The following is a 23,027-nucleotide window of genomic DNA, read 5'->3' on the forward strand; positions in this document are numbered from 1 at the left end:
TAATGGATATACAATTTCTTTTCGGGGTGACAAAAATGTAATAAGATTGATTGTAGTGACAATTGTAACAACTGTAAATACACTAAAAACTTTTGAATTGTACATTTTAAATGGGTAAAGTGTATGGTATATGAATTATATCTCAATAAAACTGTTATTTTAAAAACAGGTGCTTAGTAACTATCCATTGAAAGGAGGAATAAAAAGGATAAAAGTCATTGTGGAATAAGGACTGCAAACTGAATGTAGAAAGGGAGTTATTATTTCTTTTCATGGATTTTTAGAGGAGGCATAGGAAAAGACAACTCTAAATCAGATTTCTTTACTTTGCCCAATTAAAATCATGGCCAGAGTTTGGTTCATACAGAATTTCCTACTCAAAATAACCTGCTATGTGGCAATTTGTGGTTTAAACATTGGTCTTGATTGATAAAGCATGAATAATATAAATGGTATTCTCAATATCAGTAAATATGCTAAAGCTCTGAGGTGTCTAAAATTTACCTTTGTAAATACAAAGTTTCTTATTTCAATTCTGTGAAATAACTAGAAGTTTCCTTAGAGCTGGAGGCTCCAGGAAGAATGAAAACCCAAGACTAAAATGATATTCCCTCCCTCTGAGGTTCCCCAACACTGAAGGAACACATGATGGAATTCTCAGTTGTTCACAAGCACCTTTCTTGTCTTCAATGACCATGAGTAAAGATAAATAAGAGGCTGAAAGAAATGGCAAAAGAGGATCAAGAAACTTACTTTCTTTTGCCACTATAAAGCTTTCACTGGGGGTCAACATCCAGGACAGGATGTACCAACAAAGGAAATGGATCTGCACAGAGAAGCAAGAGCTGAGCCCAGGTCAGAAATAAGACAATGGTACACAAACAAGGAGAAAGTTCTGTTGTTGTTGTTTTTTAAAGATCTTATTTTTCCTTTTTCTCCCCAAAGCCCCCCGGTATATAGTTGTGTATTTGTAGCTGTGGGTCCTTCTAGTTGTGGCATGTGGGATGCCACCTCAGCATGGCTTGATGAGCAGTGCCATGTCCATGCCCAGGATTCGAACTGGCAAAACCCTGAGCTGCTGAAGCAGAGCGTGTGAACTTAACCATTCAGCCACAGGGCCAGCCCCAAGAAAGTTCTGTTTTATAGTGAATGAATTTTGCTACAAGCCTGACTATGAAACTACTACGTTATCTAAAAGATACTTATTCAGAAATTTCTTCTTAGGAGCAAACAAAAATTTTTTCTTCTGGGAATTGCAAACAAGTCATTGACTTCCTGCCAGCTTTATACTAAAAACCTACTTTCATGTCTTAGGAAACAATGAACCTACACACAGGTCAAAATAAGACCAAGAAAAATATATTTTGCAAGAGTCCAATATAGTCTTATCCTCAGCTTTTGTTTTCATGCAAAAACTCAAATGCTATTTGAAAAATGTATTTTGTAGAACATGTTTTCTACTTTCAGCATAGTACAGAAAGGTATTGTTAACAGAAAGCGCTAAAATACTGAACCATGGATTTCAGAAAAGTTCATTAGTTGCAATACCAGCAACGACAGGGCTATATTTCCTTTTTGCAAAAAGCTAAGTAATTAATGTAATAGCTTTTTCTTAAAAGCCACTGGTCTATAACGAACATTTATATAGCCAAACTGAAAGAAATAAGAAACACTCCAGAAGAGTAATAGAAGATTAAAAACATTTTTTTTTCTTGAGAAAGATTGGCCCTGAGCTAACATCCGTGCCCATCTTCCTCTACTTTATATGTGGGACACCTGCCACAGCATGGCTTGATAAGCAGTGTGCAGGTCGGCACCGGGGATCCGAACTAGCAAATCCTGGGCCACTGAAGCAGAGTGCACAAACTTAACCACTATGTCACTAGGCCAGACCCTAAAAACATTTTTGTACATACTACAATTACATAAATATTCATGTATGTGTCTGATATAAACCATCAATAAAGAAAGAGAGAAAGAAATAATTCACAAATTTATTATACACCACTGTCCCCAAAACAAAACTAAATAGAATTTGGATAAGCCTTTTCCATAGATGTATTCTGTGGGGGAGAATGACTGAAAAGTGAAGCTCAAAGTGAATTCCACTTTCCCACCAATTCTCACTAAACATAAAAAAAGTGTGCTTTTTTTTTTGAGGAAGATTAGTCCTGAGCTAACATCTGCTGCTAATCCTCCTCTTTTTGCTGAGGAAGACTGGCCCTGAGCTAACATCCGCGCCCATCTTCCTCTACTTTATATGTGGGATGCCTATCACAGCATGGCTTGCCAAGCGGTGCCGTGTCCGCACCCGGGATCCGAACTGGCGAACCCCAGGCCGCTGAAGCAGAACATGCGAACTTAACTGCTGCACCACCGGGCCAGCACCCATGTTTTTAATATTTACAGACCAACTTAAAAACTTTAGTGAAGACATGATCAAGTTGGTGAGTGGCTCGGCATTAACCTGGACATTGGAATTCATTTTCAGTATTGTTTCTTCTAGAAGCAATATTGTTTCTCTAGCAGCTAAATGTTCCTTTCAGTATTTCATATTATTTTCCCAACTCCATACCCAACCTTGGCTACTCTTCCCAATGCTCAACAATTTCTTTTATGCCTGGAAAATCTCTTTACTTAACACTCACAGTTCCCAGAATGTTTTCCTCGTCAGCCTGTGCCTTCCCTTTCCTTTTAGTTGATGCCTTTCACTTGCAGACCCATCCAAACCTAAACAGGACAGGGAATGTATCAGCAGCTATCAGCAATGGAAAGGATCTGGAATGGGGTGGGGAGGTACATGTGTGACCAGCACGTCATGGATTTTTCCCACCTTCTATACTTGGCCGTTATAACACAGCCTTTAAGGCAGACATTCTATCTTGGTGTCTCTGCCTATTCCTCAGTGCTGTCCAATAGAACTTTTCGGACTGATGGAAATGTTTGATATCTGTCCAATATAGTAGCCACATGTGACTACTGTGTACTTTAAATGAGGATAGTACAACTGAGGAACTGAATTTTTACCTTTACATAACTTTAATTTTAATAGCCACATATGGCTAGTGGCCTCTGTATTTAACACCACAGCTAGTCTTGATTCCTGCAGCAACTAAAGCTGTTGTTCTTGATGCCAAACCCCAGAAGACACAAAGAAATGGAAAGATATTCTGTGCTCTTGGATTGGAAGAATTAACACAGTTAAAATGTCCATACTTGACGCCAAACCCCTTGGCTGGTGACCAGATACCCAACTAGGATCTTGCCAGCCCTTTCTCCTGGGAGATGTTCCTTGTATCCCCCAGCTTGTTGAGAGGGTCTTACAGTGAATAAACGAGTCATTTGGAAGCACAAGGTGATTATTTGTCTAATTTTCTGTGACTCCTATCATCTCAACTCCTGCTGCTTTGTTCCAACTGCTAAGTTGAACTTTTTGAGCTTGAAGTTACCACATTCCTTTAGATACTGCACATTAGATCACTGCTTCTCGGACGTTAAGGTGTATATGAATCATCTGGGTATCTTGTTAAAATGAAGATTCTAATTCTGCATTTCTAACATGTTTTAGGTGGTCCTAATCCTAGATTCTTGGTTCTCCTAACCCCTAATCTGACCGGATCCACATTACTGATGGCTCAGCAGCAAACATATGAATTCAGACTCCCTAACTTATAGCATGCCTTTCTCTTTCATCAAATATTTGCACCATGTAATGGAGCTCTAAGGCAATATGAATTCTGAGCAATCGATGATGTTATTCGGTATGATATATCATAGTTTGAAAATTAATAATAGCTACTATATTTGAATATCCTATTAGACAGAGGAAGATATGACTTAATGAGCTAAAGATCACAATGCTAGTAACTGACAACTAAAACAGGAACCAGGTTTGTTTGATTCCAATGCCCATGTTCTTTGTACTATGCCAACCTCCTTCTCAATGCTAAATTCAGGAATGTCCACATGTCAGGGTTTCCCTTCATAAGAGAGCTGTGGAGGGTATATTGCTCCTAAAGAACTTTGTTTTTCCCCAAGCGTAAGAATAATCAGAAAAACCAGTTTATTCTATATGTATCATTAAATACTAGATATAGTTATTATCTATATATTCTGTTGTGGATTTGCAATCTGATCAATTTTATTCAGCTATCTTCTCCCCAACTTTAAATTCAACTCCTTTAACTCAGATGGCACATCACTATAAATAAGATTAAATGAGTTTCTGAATTTTATAACCAAATCACATTTGTATCCCTCATTTTAATTCACAGTTTTAGCCACCAGACTTGTTTAAAGAATTCTAACCCTCTTAGAATTTTCCTAGTGTCAAGATAACTTCAGGGGCTGGCCCCGTGGCTGAGTGGTTAAGTTCTCGCGCTCTGCTGCAAGCGGCCCAGTGTTTCGTTGGTTCGAATCCTGGGCGTGGACGTGGCACTGTTCATCAAACCACGCTGAGGCAGCATCCCACATGCCACAACTAGATGGACCCATGATGAAGAATATACAACTATGTACCAGGGGGCTCTGGGGAGAAAAAGGAAAAAAATTTAAAAAAAAAAGATAACTTCAAAGCATTGCAATAGCCCATTCTAGTGTTTTACTCACTGATGATGAAGAGGCTTCCCATAAAAACAAATGGCAAACTAAAAAAAATTGCAAACTTTAAGATAAAGGATTAACATTTTTACTATAAAGAGCTTTAAAACATGTCAAATAAGAAAAAATTGTATATGCCAAAATGAAAATTGGCAAAAATATGAACAGCCAGAAAACATGACTATCTAGAAAATCCAAAAGAATCAAATGAAAAATAATATTTAATAAAAGTATTTAGTAAGATAATCCAATTCAAGATCAACATAGAAGAATCAATAGCTTTCCTACATGTCAGCAATAACCAGTTTTTTAAATGTCATGAAGTAAAAGATCCCAATTACCATAGCAACTTTAAATAACTATAAAATACCTAGAAATTAGACATACACAAGACCAATATGAAGAGAACTATAAACGTTTCTAAAAGATTTTTTCAAACCTGAATAAAGAAACTATCCTATTTCTAAATGAGAAATCTCACTCAATAATATAAAGATATAAATTCTCTCACAAAGTAATCTTTCTATTTGTTGCAATCGATCCCAATTACAATTCTAAAATAATTTTTGTTTGTAATAAAACCCAAAAGAAAAAAAAATCCGTTCTTATACATATTCTAAGACTGAGAGGGGACCTGACCTTTAAACATACCATAAATTAGCAATAATCAAAACTGAGTGGTATTGGCCCAGAAATAAACAGACAGATCAACTGAAAAGAACAGAGTCAGGAACAAACACACATTCATATGTATATATCGCAATTTAGAGCATGATAAAGATAAGATTTCACATTAGTGAAGAAAAAATAGGATATTCAATAAAAAGGGTTGAATCAATTATATATTTTTGGAGGAAAAATTACCTCATAAAACTTACAAAAATAAATTCCAGATTGGTTAAAGAGCTAAATATTTTTTAGCTAGTAAAGTGTTATAGTAAAATATTTTTATAATTTTGGGACGGGGAGAGACTTCTTAAGCAAGTCTCAAAGTCCAGAAGCCATGAAGAAAAAGATAGATATGACTAGATGAAATATAAAAATTTTAGTACACCAACAGACAGTATAGATAATGCAACAGACTGAAGAAAATATGTGCAATATATTTTAAAAACACAGAGTTGTAGTGTATCTACATACATATAAAGAGTTCTTGTTAATCAACAGGTGAAAGAAAACAACCCAGGGGCCGGCCCCATGGCTGAGCGGTTAAGTTCACACGCTCTGCTTTGGCAGCCCAGGGTTTCACTGGTTCAGACCCCGGGCATGGACATGGCACCGCTCATCAGGCCATGCTGAGGCAGCATCCCACATGCCACAAGTAGAAGGACACACAACTAAGAATATACAACTATGTACCTGAGGGCTTTGGGGAGAGACAAATAATAATAATAAAATCTTTAGGGCGGGCCCCGTGGCCGAGTGGTTAAGTTCATGCGCTCCGCTCGGTGTCCCAGGGTTTCCTCAGTTCGGATCCTGGGTGCAGACATGGCACCGCTCATCAAGCCATACTGAGGCGGCGTCCCACATGACACAACTAGAAGGACCCACAACTAAAACTATACAACTATGTACCGGGGGGCTTTGGGGAGAAAAAGGAAAAATAAAATCTTTAAAAAAAAATCTTTAAAAAATAAAACAACCCAGTTAAAAAATAGGCAAAGAACAGAATAAGCAATTTCCCAGAAATATAAACAGCCAATAAAGAAATAAAAGATGTTCAAACTCACAAGTAATCTGGCAACTGCAAATTAAAACAAAATTTTTTGCCCATTATATTAGTAAAAATGTACAAGATTGATAATATCAAGTGTTGGCAAGTATGTAAGGATATAGGCACTTTCATAAGTGCTGGTGCAATGCAGAATGATACACAGACGATCTGAAGGGCAGATTGGCAGTATCTTTCAAAGCTGAAAATATGCATACCCTTTAAGCAATAATTCTAGGCACCTATTCTAGCGGTATTCTAGAATATTTGCACAAGAGACAAGAATAACTGATGTTCATTTGAGTGTTGTTAGTAATTTGCAAAAACTGAGACAACTTAGATGTTAATCAATAAAGGAACTGTTAAATAAATTACAGTAATTCAAACTGAAATACAATCAGCTGTTAAAAAGTATGTACTGACAGGATGAGATCTCAAAGGCACATTGCTAAGTTTTAAAAAAAGAGGTAGAGAAAAAATATATTATCATTCCACTGATTTTAAAACGTTACACATAGATATATAGATTATAAATAGAAACTGCATATATTGCATAGAAAAAAGACTAGAAGAAAACCCATCAAACAGGGGAGGGGCCAGCCCTGTGGCAGAGTGGTTAAGTTCACTCGCTCTGCTTCAGCGGCCCAGGGTTTCGCCAGTTCGGATCCTGGGCGCGGACATGGCACCGCTCATTAAGCCATGCTGAGGCAGCGTCCCATATAGCACAACTAGAAGGACCCACAACTAAAAATATACAACTACTTACCAGGGGGCTTTGGGAGAAAAAGGGAAAAAAAAACAAAACAGAAGGGAATCTTTGCTTCTTAGCCTCTAAATACAGTATTATTTTTTTAAAAGACTGTTTTTTTCTCTTTCTTTAAATTAAGCATACAATTTAAATATTTATAAAATTTTTAAGTGTTTTAAAAAAAGACAACCAGGGAAGTCAAGAAAGAAAAATACTGGGGCTGGCCCCGTGGCCCAGTGGTTAAGTTCGCGCGCTCCCCTGTAGACAGCCCAGTGTTTCGTTGGTTTGAGTCCTGGGCGCAGACGTGGCACTGCTCGTCAGGCCACGCTGAGGCAGCGTCCCACATGCCACAACTAGAAGGACCCACAACGAAGAATACACAACTATGTACTGGGGGGCTTTGGGGAGAAAAAGGAAAAAAATAAAATCTTTAAATAAAAAAAAAGAAAGAAAAATACTAAATATGGGAAAATATTCAACTTCACAGGAAATCAAAGAAATGGAAATTTAAAATGAGATCTAACTTTTCACCTATCATGTAGAATAAATTGTTTTTGGTTTGTTCAATGTCTGTTTACTATTGCTACTGTAAGCGCTGGGAAACTAATACTTTCTCCCACTCATCCCTGGAGTAGTGTAAATGGATAGAACCTTTCCAGAGGGTATCTGTATCAAAGAAAAGTTCTTCAGGCTCTCCCGTGGAGGGTGAGAGTTAAGGAATACTTTTAGGCCCTTATCTTCTTTACACATCCTCAACTACTTTTTCAGTTTTCAACCCTTTTGGTGGAGAAGTTTCATTCTCTGCTCTCAAGGTTCTTCCTCTCCTCTCATTCTCTTGCTCTAGACCCTTCCTGGAAAAACATCTCAATGCCTCAAAAATAATGCACACAAAAAACACGGGCACCCAACCCACTTAGTTAAAAGGTGTTAGAAAATACAAGAATCTCATTCACAACCATGTGCTATTCCTGCTAAAATCTATACAGATGAGGGACTGCTGCAGAAAGTCAACTCAATGAAAAAAACTACATCATTGACTTACCTTCAAATCTGCATGTATTTCTTAAGAATGTTATGTATTACAACAGAGTCGTAGCCATCCACTTTTTTTAAGACACAAAAACATTTATTAAAATGGGCCAGCAATGCAGCCGGACACAGAAAAATGAAACAGTAATATAATAAACCGAATATAGGACGATTTTGAATAAATTATCCAAATGTACTTATCCTAAGTAGGAAGTATAAGAAGGAAGGGAAACAAGTAATCAGTTTGTTCTGTCTTCTATCAGTAGTCTCCTAACACTGGTTTCCTAAAGTTAGCTGAGAGCATCTATAACTCTACATATAGCAATTATTAAACATAATTTGGCAATGTGGTACAGTGGAAGGAACACTTAATTGGAAATCAGGACACCTGGTATATTGCATCTGTGTGACTTTGGGCAAGTCATTTAAAAGTTCTCTAGGCTCTAGTTTCCTCAGTATAAAAGGAATGTATTAAACTAGTTGACCTCTAAGCATTCAACTAAGCATCAACACTTCACCGAGGGTATTTACAATTCTCACTTAGATTTTTTTTTTGAAGATTTTAATTTTCCTTTGTCTCCCCAAAGCCCCCTGGTACATAGTTGTGTATTTTTAGTTGTGGGTCCTTCTAGTTGTGGCATGTGGGATGCCTCCTCAGAATGGCTTGATGAGCGGTGCCATGTCCGTGCCCAGGATCCGAAACGGCGAAACCCTGGGCCGCCGAAGGGGAGCATGCAAAGTTAACCACTCAGGCATGGGGCAGGCCCCTCACTTAGATTTTTAAAGAAATCATGAACTAAGATAAAATTTGAATTTCAACCAGAAAATCAGATTTTGGATTTTGGAATATAGAATTTAAAAAATCCAAAAGCAAACATGTAAATACATGGGACACGTATATATTTTTTTCTCAATACAAAAACTACAGTACAAAAGCCTGACTCAATCCCTTAAAGGCCATTGTAATAACATTTGCCCTATATACGAATATAGATAACTATTTCTACTATTAAAATGATCACTTTCTGGAAGCTTACAGATGTTAACAATTGCTTGTTACAATTATTTTCCCAAGCATAGCTCCCTATACAATTATATACATGAATATGGTAATTTACTCGGTTCTCTATATAACAGTACAAACCACACACTTACCATCATGCTAATATTCAAATTAGTTCCCTATACATAGTGTAAATATTTGAGGGGGAAAAAATCTACAAATAAAAATACAGTTTGAATTCTGGTCTTCTGGCCAATTGCACCTTTAATCTCTGATCCCCTTACCCCCATCCCAGGACTCCACCCCTGCGAAAGAAAGGAAACCTGCTTAGGTTTTTCCAATCACATGTATTTCCAACTACAATCCCTAATCTACCATTTACTAGCTCTGGGATCTTTGGCAACTTCCTTCAGTTTTTAAGCTTCAGTCATCCATTTCTTATCTTTAAATTTGAAGTACTAGTACCAGCTGAAGAGCAGAATGTTGGGAAGATAAAGTGAGATAATATGTGCCTGTCACATTAATAATCACCCAATGAATGTTAGCTATTATGCTTATTACTAATATTGAACTAAGAATGTCCAGTGATATTCATTTTAAAAGAGTACTAAAGGAGGCCGGCCCAGTGGCCAAGTGATTAAAGTTCCACGTGCTCCGCTTTGGCGGCCAGGTTTGTGGGTTCTGATCCCAGGCATGGACTTACTCCACTCATCAGCCATGCTGATGAGGCATCCCATATACAAAATAGAGGAAGACTGGTACACATGGTAGCTCAGGGCTAATCTTCCTCAAGCAAAAAAAGAGGAGGATTGGCAATGGATGTGAGCTCGGAGTGAATCTTCCTCATAAAAAAAAAGTACAAAAAAAAGACTATTAAATTATGAACTGACCCGTGAATTTTCTCCTCAGGCTTCCATTCTAACTTTTATATCTTCTGAGAAATTTAATACATGTTTTATTGATCCAGCATACAGTTTAGAACTTGCTAAATATTTTGTAATTTTTTAAATTACTTCCTTTGGGAGAAAAAAATTTATTTCCTTTTTAGTCTTGTCAACTACTATGTAAACTCCTCAGGGCCAGAACCTTGTTTCATAAGCCTATGTTTATATATTGTGCTTATTATATTGTAATTATTTGTTTCTCTATCACTCTTCCTTCCTAGGCTCTGAGCAATTCCAAAGTAGAGAGCAAGACTTACTTGTATTTGTATCCTGAAGGCTTAGCAATCAGACACAAAGTAGGTCTCAATAAATGTTTGTTGAATGGATAAATAAATTAATCTTTTTTCCCCGCTGCAACGCCTTACACAGTACTCTACACATAATAAGAACTCAGTAAAGCTCATTAATAAATTCATGCAGAAATCTTTTGGACCCAACCACATAAAGCTTTATCTTGCCTCAGAAAAGCACTTATACTTTAAAGTTTAGCTACTGACATTACGAATTAACAGTTTTAGTCTAACACATATCAAATAAAGAGGCTCAATGACTAACTACATCAAGGCTGGCTCTAGAAGGATTTAAAATCCATTATTCTAATTAAGGAATTTGTGACGCTTAACATGGAAAAATCCAGTTACATAATCAAAAGAGAGGTTATCCCTTGCAAATTTATAGCTACAAAAGATAGTGAGAAAAATTATCAGAAAGCTTGTATCTATAGATTGAAACGGATAAATTATTTTTTACGACTGAATTGAAGCCACTGTTTTCACTAGATAAAGAGTTAACCAGCAAAGTGGTCCAAATCTGTCTCTAGAAAACAATCCTTGAGATTCCGAGACTAAATGTTTTGCCCTCTCCGCAATTTTAACTCCCGGGAGACTCCTTCTATTTCCAGATTGACAGACATTCAAAATCTGTTCTGTCTCCTAAAATAAAAGGTCATCCACTTCTTAAAAAGCAAATAACTAAACAGGCACACTTTGGGAACACTAGGTTTTATATTCAACTAACTAAAACTATCCCTAGTGTTCAGCCTGCTGCTGCTGCAAAGATACACTTTTCTTAGTGTTTAAGTTACATCGTGGAAGGTTTAAGTGTTGTACTGCACATCCTTTCACTGTATCATCTAAACTGATTTTTACACTGCACATATAATTTCATAAGTACATCGTAAAGGAATTCTACACTTGAATGAATCTGGGAAGAAATATGATCTTAGCACACACCCCCTTCTTCCAACTCAATATGCTCCAGAGGAAGCACCTCCTAGGCTTTTTTCTCAAGAATTTCTCTCTCCCGCCCCCACCCCACACTTCTAGAGCAGCAATCATTCATTATCCCACTCACAGTCTCTCCATTGAAAGAACCTTCCCAACTAATACCAGACCACCAGGACCCTCCTTTCACAACTCAGATTTCATATGGGATTTCTTTGGTAGGGACGCGGGGCGGTGAAGGTCTGGGACGCCACCATTCCCCCACGCCATTTAGGACTCGGGTCCTGGCGCGCAATCTCCGACCAGCCTCAGGCGCATCCCGGGGAGCTGTGAAGATCTGACACTGCACCCCGTTCCCCCCACCCTCCCGCCCCTGCCATCCCGACCAGTGCAAAGCAAACTGGGCCCAACCTCTGTGTTCCCATTCAACATACCCTCCTCCTCGCTGTACCCCATTTCTTCCCACGTATTCCTCGATGTAGCCCGGTCCCTTTATCCAACTCTGAGTCCCCTGTAATCCTCTTGCTCCCAACACACACACCCTTCTACGCTCCAGCCCCTACCCCTTGAACCCTACTACACCCCAGTCCCTCCCCCTGGACCTCCCAGCAGCTCCAGTCTCCCCGCGTGCCCTAGTGCAAACTGGCGCCCTGTCCCTATACCCACAGGACCCAGGTCCTTCCCCACACGTCACACTTGGACCCCTTCCTCCCGCGACCCGACCTTCCCCACCCCCTCCCTAGGCACTACCCCCTGTACCCTGATACCTCCGGCCCCGCCCCCTTGAGGGTGTCGCACTCACAGCTCCTGCTGCCGCATCCTTAACCGCCGCGGCTGCTATAGCTACAGGGAGCCAAGGCAACCAGCTCTCGCGACACTTTCCTCAGCTACGGCGAGAACAGGCAAGAAAAGCCTCTCGCAAGAAAGTAAATGAGTCAGGCTTGAGACTGCTAAGTATGTCTCGCGATAGTACATACTGTGTAAGATGGCGACTGCACAGCTTTTTAGGGGTGGCTTGGAGAGGTTTGGAAGTGGACGAGGGCGGGGAAGAATCTTGAGCTGCCCGGAAAGCCGGAAAACTATCGTAGGCAGGACAATCTGGGATAGAGGAAGTTAGTATGGCGAAGCCTACACTGGAATTAATATTACGGATGTGGTCTTCTTTTCCCAAGTGCTTCAAAGGCAGTGTCGCCTTTAACTGAAGTTCCGTTTTCTCGGCGTTTTCCTTCTGGATGCAGAGTAGTTAGAGATAGAGCGAGCAAGCCAGAAACTGATTTTCCCATATCATTACCTTCCTTCAGAAAGTTTTCATCCGTCCTTCCCCTACCCTGGTTTGCAAATGGTATTTGGCTTCACAGAAATGTTTACGTTTACCCACAGGTGCCCCACCCCCATCAGTTCGCCGGACCAAAATAGGGGAAAAAAGTAAAAAGAAAAATTATATTTAAGCACTGGTGTTTGGCCTTGAATGCGGAAGAGGACGGCATTGGTGTGTGATTTGAACTTTGTACTTGTTGCTTGCCGCCCTATGGACACATCTTTAGTGACTTTCTCCACACTTAGTTGTATGGCTTTCTCTCGCTGCTCTCAGACAACTGTAAATGCAGACTGATTGAGTAGCATGTGGGATAGAAGGGGAATTTAAAGAACATAGGGGAACAAATAAGGGAATAGAAATAATAAATGGAGAATCCATTTTCTTTTCTCCGAAGCCTCTAAATAGTTCTCATAATCTATCCCAGTGCTGTCCAGTAAAAATGCATGTCGAGCCACATTATGCAATTTAAAATTTCCAGTAGCCACATTCTTAAAAAGTAAAAAATATGAAATTAATTTTGGTAATTTGTTTAACCCTAAGTATTCAAAATATCATTTCAACATGTAATCAATATTTTAAAATTATTAATGAGATATTTTACGTTCTTTTTTTCATACTAAGTCTTCAAAATCCAGTGTTTATATTTACAGAGCATCTCAGTTCAGACTAGGCACATTTCACGAGCTCAATAGCCACATGTGGCTAGTGGCTACAGTTGGACAGTGAAGTTCTAGACCCTAGACTAGGGAATACACTATCTGGGTGACTTTAGGGGCATAGTATTATGGGCATGTGGTTTATGTAAAAGAAACCCTTGAAGTTGCTAACTCAAATGGCTGCAGAGCTTAGGCATGTAACAATAAAAGGTGACCTGGTGTAAAACAATAAGTAGTAGTGGGAACTAGGACGCATGGGTGGAGTACAAGCTCCCATCTACAAGGGAGCTCTCCTGAGCTCCGAAGTTTTAAAACACAGCGATGGCAAACAGAAGATGTCTATGAGCAGTATAGACAACTAGCTCTGCTGCCAATATGTGGCCTCTGTGAACCACGGTATTCAAATATATGAAACATTTTTGAAGGAAGGATGTTTTAACAGAAGAATAGTGTTCAGACAAAGGGACAGCAAAGCTTGAGGATTTGACTGGATTTCTGGCTGGGTCCTGTACAAGTGTGCACCATTGCAACTTCTGATAATTGACTTTCAAGTAGACTTTTCTAGTAGGATGATTTCAAACCAACCTGGGCTCCTTGTAAATTAATAAGCTTCTATCATGATTTTTTGTTGTATTTAAGATGTCAGACAGTTTGAGCTTGGAAAAATTAAGTTTCTAGGTTTTCAGAGCTATTGACTAGCAGACCCTGGACTTTTTTTTACCCCAACTTTAAGGGTAGGTTTTTAGTTGGGAAGGCTCATGGACTTTTAAACAGGAGAATCTGATGAAAGTTATGAACCCTTATCCAGATCCTGTCTGTGTTCTACCTGTATTCCCTCAGCCTAACCCAAAGTTCACTACAGCTTTGGTAGACAGATCCTGTACAAGCCCATAGCCTCCTACTTCAAACATCTGAGTATCTCTTTTCCTACAAGTGCCAGCAGAGTTAACATTTCCAGCAGCAATCTGCAACCAATGAGAGATGGCATTTGGTGGCTAAGTACTCCAGTTCCTCACTCCCTCAGTGGGGCAATTCTGAGGTATGTTCTACTTTAGTGTTTCGCAAAATTTACTAACACATAAGAATCACCTGGAGAGATTAATAAAGCACATTATTGAGTTTGCACTTTTAACCAAGCTCCCAGGAGATAATGATGCTGCCAGTCCATGGACCACTCATTGAATAGCATTTTTCTCAGAATCCCCAATGATATTCAGCCCCACTTGCCCAAAGCGCCTTTACTGGCTTTTTCTCACTCACTGCTTGGATTCTGGGATCACTTCCCAAATTAACTACTTGCATCCATATCTTTGTTTCAAGGTCTGTTTGGGGGGAAATCCAAACTATGACAAGACTCTTCTTAGAAAAATGCACAGAGAAATAGAGTTTTGCGTACAAGTTTAGAGGAAGTATGAATCTCCTGAAATTTATTTAGGTTGTTAACAGAAAGTGACCAGGGGAAATGTCATGTGACTCAAGGTCTGTGAAAATTGATTCAGTCTATGCAGAGTCTAGCACTTAATATAATCATTAACGGGTCATGGAGTTGACTAAATTTAGCCAGCTCTCCTCAGAAATTATTTTCCTACATCCTATTACATTATCTCTTTATTCTTCCTGGTCTGCATCACTCTTACTTTGTGGAACATAGTAGTAAGTCTGGGACTTTAAAGAAACCCATGCTTGAAATCAATAAAAAGAATATTGCTACTCATTCCTATTGGACTCCCATGGTTTCTTTCCAATCACAGTGCTTTCTGGACGCAACTGCAGTGCCCCTGTGACTCTTAGATCTTTCTTGCTGTGTTCACACATAGCCAGGCATACTATAACTGCAGCCAGTTTCTCCCACTTCCTTCCGGATTCCAACATAGCTCCCTAATTCTCTTTCATCCTTTTGGGAATCTGTAACCTTTGACACATACATTCCCAAGCCCAGTCTGGTGTCATCTGGAAACTTTATGGCATGCTCTAGTTCTGTGATAATTGGGTAATCCTGATTATCCCAATTTCTAATCAGTTACATAAACAGACCTAATACCAGGATCACCAACACCCATTTCCTAATCAAAGCACACAATAGCTTCTTAGCTTTGCCCACATGTGGGCCAGCACATGTATTTGTACGTGATTATCTGTCTTATGTACTACTGAATAAATATGTCTTTGTATACACCTATGAATGTGGTTTCATGGGTGTGGGTGTGGGTGTGTAAGCAACCAGAGCTCGGGTCTGGTCTTGAAGTCTGAATAATGAATGTTAAGTATTTTACTTTAATTAGTCTCTGTGCATTGTTAGCCTCAGTTTTTGTCTGCCCTCAAATATCAGAGGAAGAATGAGTTCATTTCCTTGAAGTTTATTGACTGTTACCAGTGGCAAAGCAAATTCCATAAAAGAGCACGTTCTATACAGAGCAAGTGAAAGGGGAGCTCTGAGGAAGGACGCTTGGAGTGGGGACTTGGAGTGAAGGATGGAAAGACAAATCTCTCCCTCCTTTTTCCCTCCATTCCCACAGGATACTGGATTTACAGTGAGGGTATCCTGATCGGCATTCCCTCTCCAAATTGGAACCAGAGAGGGGAAACTTCATGCAAAGTAGAGGAGGAAACACCTCACAGCTCCTCTGTTTCTCCATCCAAGGGGATGCCAATATCCACGTTGTAGTCTACAGGCTCCCCGGAGCTCAGCCAGGGGATAGGGGTTCGATTGAAAGAAGGCCTGTTGGAGAGGTTCTGGTTATAGAGGACCAGGGGTTCACTCAGCAGGGGCCCCAGGTCAAACTTGGGCATCTGGAAAGTCATGCGTTTGGAGGCCTTCTCATATCCACCATAAGGCATTGCTGTCCTGAAAAGGGGACACATTTTAAAAACATTTTTAAATTAATAACTAGAAAAAAAGGAACAGAGTTTTATCAGTGAGATGTCACCCTGATTTGAGGATGGGGAAGTCTGTGAATTCTAGTTCCAGATACAACTAGAGAACTTCTGCACTCCTTATTCTTCTTCTCACTTAGCACTCCAAGGTTTGCTTATTTCCCCAAAGCTAACAATGAAAAAGGAGTCCAGTGGTATTAGATAGAGAGTCTCATGGATAGTTGTGACCCAGACCAGCGTTTCAGAGAAAGTGACTCCAAACACTATAGACCCAAAGGTCTGAGGCCACCTTAAATTACAATGTAGAGACTCCCCTCAAAACCCTTACCCCACCTCCAGTGGATAGTGCATGGCCTGGATGAGAAGAATTAATATTTCCTGGAAAATCCAGGCTCTTTAGGACCAAATGCAAAAGCACTTCTCCAGCACTTCCCTATCCTGCTTTCACACAGATCTCCTATCCACAGTCTAGAGAAGCCCAATTCCAAAAGAATAGATATTTAAGCCTTACTAAAGTAGGGTATTAAGAAATAGAATCATACTAATGGAATCCTAAACTTGAATGAAGAGAGTCTCAAGAGGCTTCAAATGTGTAATATTATTCTCATTTTACAGTCAAGGCAACCAAGGCTTAGAAGTAGTGTGACTTTCCTATGCCCACACAGCTAATAAATGGCCTATGAACTAAAATTCAAATCCTGCCTCCCAGCAAATTTTTTCTTCATCTTACCATACTGTTTCTCTGAACTACAATGAAAAGAGAAAAGGCCTTCAGTTAGGGCCCCCATATTCCTCCCATGCCTCCTCAGCCTCCTTCTGAAACATTTGAACCAAAGTCTCCATCCCAACTAAGGACATGTTGCCACACAGTAGAATGCATCTGGTTCCTTCCCCACCAAGCCTACCTGTTGAAGGACTTATATTGGGGGAGTTCAGCTTTGGCCCCGTAGGCCAGCAGGTCAATGCCCAGTTCCACTTTTTGCTGGGGATCAACCCCCATGGCTCTCTCCCATGGGGAAATATAGGTCTTGAACACAGTGATATGTTTTCCTTCTCCACCTGCCTGGTCTCCTGGCAGCCATGGGAGGGAAAAGTAACACAAATAATAGCAGTTAGTAGCCAGTGGAAATTAGTTTCACACATCTGCTGTAGGGAAGTTGCTGGGGCCAGGGAGCAAAGGTATAACATCCTGGTAATTGTATAAGGTTTGTAGAATAATAACAGGCTGGGGTCAGATCTGTAACTAACACTGAAAAGCCAGAAAGGTGACTGAGAGACAAGGCTTCTGGATGGAACAGACACATCTGTATCCCCCTGGACCCAGAGAGTACATCGAGACATCTCAGAAGCCTCCTCTGTGCCCTACACCTAGTCTAGGCCTCACTTCTGGAGATATTTCTTCTTAGGGACCAGACACATTACTCTTGGGTGAGGATACTTGCCTGTTCCTGTCTCGCCAACCCCTGCTGTGCCAGCAACTCCTCCTCTGCCAGTCTGGCCCCCAGGACCTCCTGTACCTCCAGATTGAGACTCAGGGCCCTGATGGTGCTGCTGGTCAGAGCCATACTGTCCAGCAGAGCCACTTCCTCCTGCCTGGCCTCTGCCACTGCCCTTGCTGTAGGAGAATCCCTGACCAGCTGTGCCCAGCTGTCCCCCCACTGTGGGAAGGAACTTCTGGAAGTGATCCTGAAAAGAAAGGACAAAGTGAGGGGAAGATTAGTAAAGGGTATGGGGAATATACAAAGACACAGGTGAGCATTGAAAGGAGGAGGTGATCAAAGACAGTGGACAACCCGAACACACTGAATCCTCTGAGATTCCTCCCTCCAGTAGGTGGATAGTACATACCCTGAATGAGAGGAATTAAACTCTCCTTAAGGGGTAGGACCCCGTTGGCTCAGTTCCTCCAATGACACCTTAGGAGAGAGGCAACCCATTCTCCATACTCCCCTTTCCCATCCTTACCAGGGCAAAGGGGACCAAGACTTCTGCTCAACTAAAATTTCAGAGGGTGGAGTTGGCTTAGAGAACCCAGACTTGATTTGAAGAACTAGAGAGATCTCCGCCCCTCCCCCTCCTCATCTTGTGTAATAGACAGAAGTCTCTTTTCTCTTTCTCTTCCTCTCCCTCTCTCCTCTTGGTGCCTGTTGGACCAGGACTTCCCGACAGTGAAACTGCAGTGGATGGGGGAAGGGTGGCCAAAAGGGTAACACTGGATTCATCCCCAAAGCCTAAAAATAACATCGCCAACTCCTTCAGGAGGCTCTCCTGGCCACCCCACCATGCACACCCCCATGCTCCACCCAGTGTAACCAGACCCAGGCAGGGAGGAGGACTTTTGGCCTCCTAAAGTTAGAGATGACTGGCTCAGCATTTTTACTGTGCTCCTACATACAGGCCAATGACAGAAACTCCTGCCCCTGGCCCCATATAGACATCTATTTCCACTCTCCCCTGGCTGCCCAGGGAAGGTGGAGGGGAAAGAAAGGAAATGGAGAAGATCCTCACCTACTCCGCTATAACATCTTGTGCCTGGCCCCTCTCCAATCCCTACTTCTCTTTGGAGAAGGATCCTGACTAGGGGAAGTAGGATCTTAAAGGATGGTTTCAGTCCCCATATCTGGGGTCCTTAGACTGAACCTTTAGATAAAAGAATGGCTCAAGAAGGAGATGGCTATAAAAATTCACTTAACTCTTTCTAGAGTTGCCAGATTTAGCAAAGAAAATTACAGGACACCAGTTCAATTTGCATCCCAGATAACCAACAGTACTTCTTTAGTATAAATATTCCCCAACATTGCATGGAACATATTTATATATAAGAGAGTATTCATCATGTATCTGAAGTTCAAATTTAACTGGGTGTCCTGTATTTTTCAAATTTAATTTAATTTTTATGTCCCGGATATTGCATGGGACATACTTTACTAAAAAAGGATTCATGTGTATCTCAACTTTACAATACAGGACTGGGCTTCCTGAGTTTTATCTGGCAACGTTATCTTTAACACAACCATACTGGGAAGGAATTTTCTCCTGAGGTTGTGGTACTCCCCATCCCCCTTCACTAGCTCTCAAATAGTCACTTAGTTTCAAAGGTGAGCTGTTACTTGCCCTTGTGCTATTGGGGCTCAATATATCTGGGGGTTTAATGAGCTTATAAATTGGCAAGGAGAGGAGCTTGGTGATGTTTTGGAGATTCAGGGCCTACCAAGAAGCTGTCCGGAAAGGCACTAGTCTTGAGAATAGTAAAGTTCCGAACTCACCATTGAGCTGTCAGAGAAGACATCAGGATGGTTTTCATAGATAAATTTCTCCACTCGCATCTGCCGCAATTTGAACATCTTGGAGCCCCGGTTAGTAAGCAGCGACAGCTCCTCCAACATCACATCCCTTGGGACACTGATCTTCTTGCCCAGGTTCAGGCCTGAGCTCTCCTGTCCACCTTTTTGTGAAGTAGGGAGGAAAAGACAAGGGAAAGAGGAAAGTAGGGTTTTTGGGCTTAGAATGCGGACACCATCTACAACTAAGTGTTTGTGTCTCAGCAGAGATCACTGAGGGAAGCAGATGCTGTCTGTGATATCTGATCAAATTCTGTCTAGTTTGTGAGAGATTTTGATTTCCTGCACTTGGAGTTGGAGAGAATGCATGGGAACTGGGGTGCAGAGTAGGAATACTGGGGATACTAGAGCGGAGATGGTGAATGGGGTAAAAAAGGGGCAAGGGGCACAGGGCAAAATGAGTAAAGGAACGTCATAGATGGAGACCACTGGGGAAACTGTAGTGTGGGGGAAAGCCCAAAGGCCAACACTGTGTGGAATTGGCCACCTCTAAATATAGACTCCTGTCTTAACTTCTTTTCCTTCTCTTCCCCTCAGGGAATTCTGGCTGCGAACAGCCTCTAGGTATTGAGAGAGCTCTTCACAGGCATGTACTCCTACCACGCCCGGGAAAAATGCCTGAGCAGTTTTCCATTTTAAGTGCTTACACAGGCTCCCAAGCTCTGGGGAAAGAAGTAAGGAAATTAATCATTTATCGAGACCTTATTCTGTGCCAGTCTCTATCATATAGATTTTCTTCCTCAAACATCCCTCACTGACCTGTGGGGCCTCTCGTCCTGGACCTGCACTGGCAAGATGGCATGGGTGTTATTGTCTCAGATTACAAGGTGAAAAGGGTAGAAGGGTAAGTAGTCAGTGTTGAATCCTTTCTCCCTCTGTCTCTCTCCTCCCCACCCCGGAAATCCTCTTGTCTCTTTATGTCTCTTCACCCTAAGACATATAGAACCTTATGATATTTCTGGGACTCTTGGGCCAGAGATACTCTTAATACGTCCCACACTAGGTAGGTGCAAACATGTCATACCTCCCGTGAGTTCCATGATCAGTTTGCTGGATTTCCTCTTCTTGTTGGGGGCCGGGGTTCCCGAGAGTGGCATTGTGGAGGCAGATTCAGCCTGGATAGGGTGGGAAGGGGGAGTTGGAGGATGGACAGGGACTGGGAAAGCTGAGTGTCTACAGTAAGGCAGTACTTCTTAACCTGGAGTTAAGGGCTTCAGGGAGCAAAATTTCATTAGATTTCCAAAGAAATATATATTCTCCTAAAAGGTGAACACTTACTGCTTCAGGACTTCTCTTCTGGGGAGGCAGGGCAGAAAGCATAGATGCACCCCCTGCCCCTATCTTCTACCAGCCTCTTTTCACCTATTTTACATAGAGCTGCTACAGGGATGAGGAACACAGTGTGTGTTGGGGGGAAGAGTATCAAACAAACAAACAACACAGGCAGGGCAATGCACCCAGGTTTCACCGGCTTGGCATGACTTGAAGTTTTACTTGCATGAGGATCTCAGATTGGGGCTGTCATTCCAAGCTCTGGTCTCTCCTCAGTCTTCCCTAAGCCCAGAGTGGGGTGGGAGGTGGGGAAGAAAAATGTTCTGCCAGGGTTGAGGAGATGCAGCCAAAAACATTCCCCATAGGAAGGAGAGGTTGTTGCTCCTCCACTGGGCCAGCTGGAACATAGCCTGGGAGGTCACAGCAGTGTTTTCCGCTCCCTTTCAGTCACTCCCGCCCCAGACCCCTGAACTGGAGTGGAGAGGCGGTCAGGGGACATTTGAACCTTGATGCATGTCAATTCAGCAATATCATAGCAGTGGGGAATTGAGAGAAGACAGGAACATAATAATCTCACAGTGGAGGGGGACAAGCTGGGAAAAGATACAAACTCCAGCTCCTCCTTATCAGAAGCTAGTACTCAGCAAAATGCTGTCTTCTGCTGAGTCCTATCTCAACAACACATCTGCAATTCTACTGCCTTAATGGGGTCTGCTGAGGCCAGAATCCAGGGACTGCTAAATAGACTCTCCCTGGACCTCTCTCAGCCCCAACCAGGTTCTTTTTTCCATCTAACCTCTCAGACCCCCTTTCCATTCCTCCAGTGCCTCCCCCAACATCTCCATCCCTGCCCCCTCCATCCCCAGCCCTTCTCCTTCCAACTCTCTGTGGCTCCCCTAAACTGGACAGCTGGGAGCTGAGCATAGATTGGGGGGGGCAACTCCCCCAGGATCAAGGGTCACTATTGCAGACACAGACACAGCTGTCAGCAGAGTGGGCTCCAGCAGCTCTGGCCAAAGAGCTAGAGACTTACCGGCTGCTCAGGCGGTAGTCAGCCCTCCCTGGGGTCCAGCAGCTTTGGAGGACTGAGCTGCTATGACCGGAGAGCCCGAGCTGGGCAGGTGTGGGGGAAGCACTGGCAGTGGGGGAGGGAGGGTGGTTATTAATAGAGATGATGAGTGCAAGCAGCTCAAATGGCACAGGGGGTACTGAGACCCTGAAACCAAGATCCTGCCCTTGCCCAGAGGCAGGAAGGGGAGAAAAGGCCTTTGGGATTCTCCCACTAAGCTGTCTGAACTAGGGATCAGTCTGCCCAGGGACTCCCCTTCCTTGGCTCCTAGAGTCTGAGATCCAAAGAAGCATTCAGGGAGAAATTGAAAACTGAGAAGAGAGGAAGCAGGCAGCAAGTAGTGGAGAGGAATTCAGAGTGGGAGAGTGAGAACCTAGAGAACAGGTCTGGAGAGCCACTCAGAGCCAATCCTGGCCAGAGCTGGAGGGACACGCAGGTGCATTTTGGATGTGAGAGGACTTAAGGCTCTCTGTTTGGGGAAGGGAAGTCTGTTCACAATGGAGCTGCTCTTTGAAAGTTCCTGGATGGGTTGGTTTTTCCTCTGGGAGGATCAGTTCCTGGCAGAATAAGGGACAAAATGAACCAAATCCAGTGCTTCCTAGGCTGTCAGTGATGATGTGGGGAAGACTTGACCAATTTTTGCCTCTTCACCCCCATTTGCTGTTGAGGTGCTCAGTTCAGCCTGCTCTGCTGGATAGATGTCAGTGTCTTCCTGAAAAGTACATGTAGGCTTCTGCCATGCCAGGGCCTTACTCTCTGAGGTTTCTACTTGGGATTTTCTTCAGAGGGAGCATATACCCCATGGGATCTGGACTGTCCCATTCACACTGTTTCAGAGGAGTCTCTGGGAAGGGGCACAAGCTTGAGAACCCCCATGAAGGAAACCTGTCATTTGCCTACTCCCTTCCTCAGTAGCTGCATGAACATCTTAGATCCTCCTTCACCTTCTGCTCAGGTTCTTTAACCAGTTGCTCCTACAACTCTGCTATAGCCACCACCACACTGTTGTGGCTGCCTTAGGAAGTGGCTTTTGTAGCTCCCAGAATAGCCTTCTGTCCCTCCGTGAGCATTCTACTCTTTCTGACCATGCCCTTTTCCCATCTTTTTTTTCTGAAAGATTGGCACTGAGTTAACATCTGTTGCCATCTTCTTTTTTTAAAAAAATTTATTTACTTTTTCCTTCTCCTCCCCAAAGCTCCTCAGTACATAGTTGTATATTCTAGCTATAGGTCCTTCTGGT

At 41.9% G+C, this 23,027-nt stretch overlaps 2 protein-coding genes across 20 annotated transcripts in view; both read right to left on the minus strand.

Annotated features, from left to right (window-relative positions):
• USP54 (ubiquitin specific peptidase 54) overlaps nt 1-12,220 on the minus strand; it is a 113,402-nt gene extending 101,182 nt beyond the window's left edge. For 10 of the 18 annotated variants that reach the window (XR_011524275.1, XR_011524272.1, XR_011524274.1 and 7 more), the window contains exon 1: nt 12,060-12,220. The gene's annotated coding sequence lies outside the window, so the exon portion shown is untranslated. The remainder of the gene's footprint in view (nt 1-12,059) is intronic. The other 8 variants (XM_070565894.1, XM_070565829.1, XM_070565856.1 and 5 more) reach the window with 1 other exon arrangement.
• Nucleotides 12,221-15,572: 3,352 nt separating this feature from the next.
• MYOZ1 (myozenin 1) lies at nt 15,573-22,152 on the minus strand. Of its 2 annotated transcripts, none has more exons than XM_008517808.2 (6): nt 21,752-22,152; nt 20,471-20,561; nt 19,372-19,550; nt 17,548-17,791; nt 17,011-17,176; nt 15,573-16,076 (listed from the first exon to the last, which is right to left on the minus strand). In XM_008517808.2, exons 2-6 carry the CDS (start codon nt 20,541-20,543, stop codon nt 15,845-15,847), a joined length of 894 nt encoding a protein of 297 aa, XP_008516030.1. In that variant the 5' UTR covers nt 20,544-20,561; nt 21,752-22,152; the 3' UTR covers nt 15,573-15,844. The 2 variants fall into 2 exon arrangements, with proteins under 2 accessions (XP_008516030.1, XP_008516029.1); XM_008517807.2 differs by lacking the exon at nt 21,752-22,152 and adding an exon at nt 20,725-21,733.
• Between the last annotated feature and the right edge of the window lie 875 nt (nt 22,153-23,027).

Source organism: Equus przewalskii, chromosome 1 (assembly GCF_037783145.1).
Source record: "Equus przewalskii isolate Varuska chromosome 1, EquPr2, whole genome shotgun sequence".
NCBI lineage: Eukaryota > Metazoa > Chordata > Mammalia > Perissodactyla > Equidae > Equus > Equus przewalskii.

Bases quoted from the DNA above. Each gene is read 5' to 3' on its own strand.
- MYOZ1 (XM_008517807.2), bottom strand. From the start codon at position 20,766: ATGCTTTCTGCCCTGCCTCCCCAGAAGAGAAGTCCTGAAGCA. The intron at 20,562-20,724 runs GTAAGTGTTCAC...CACCCTATCCAG, and splicing joins AGAAGAGAAGTCCTGAAGCA to GCTGAATCTGCCTCCACAAT. The intron at 17,177-17,547 runs GCAAGTATCCTC...CATGGCTGCCAG, and splicing joins GGTTGGCGAGACAGGAACAG to GAGACCAGGCAGGTGGAGAA.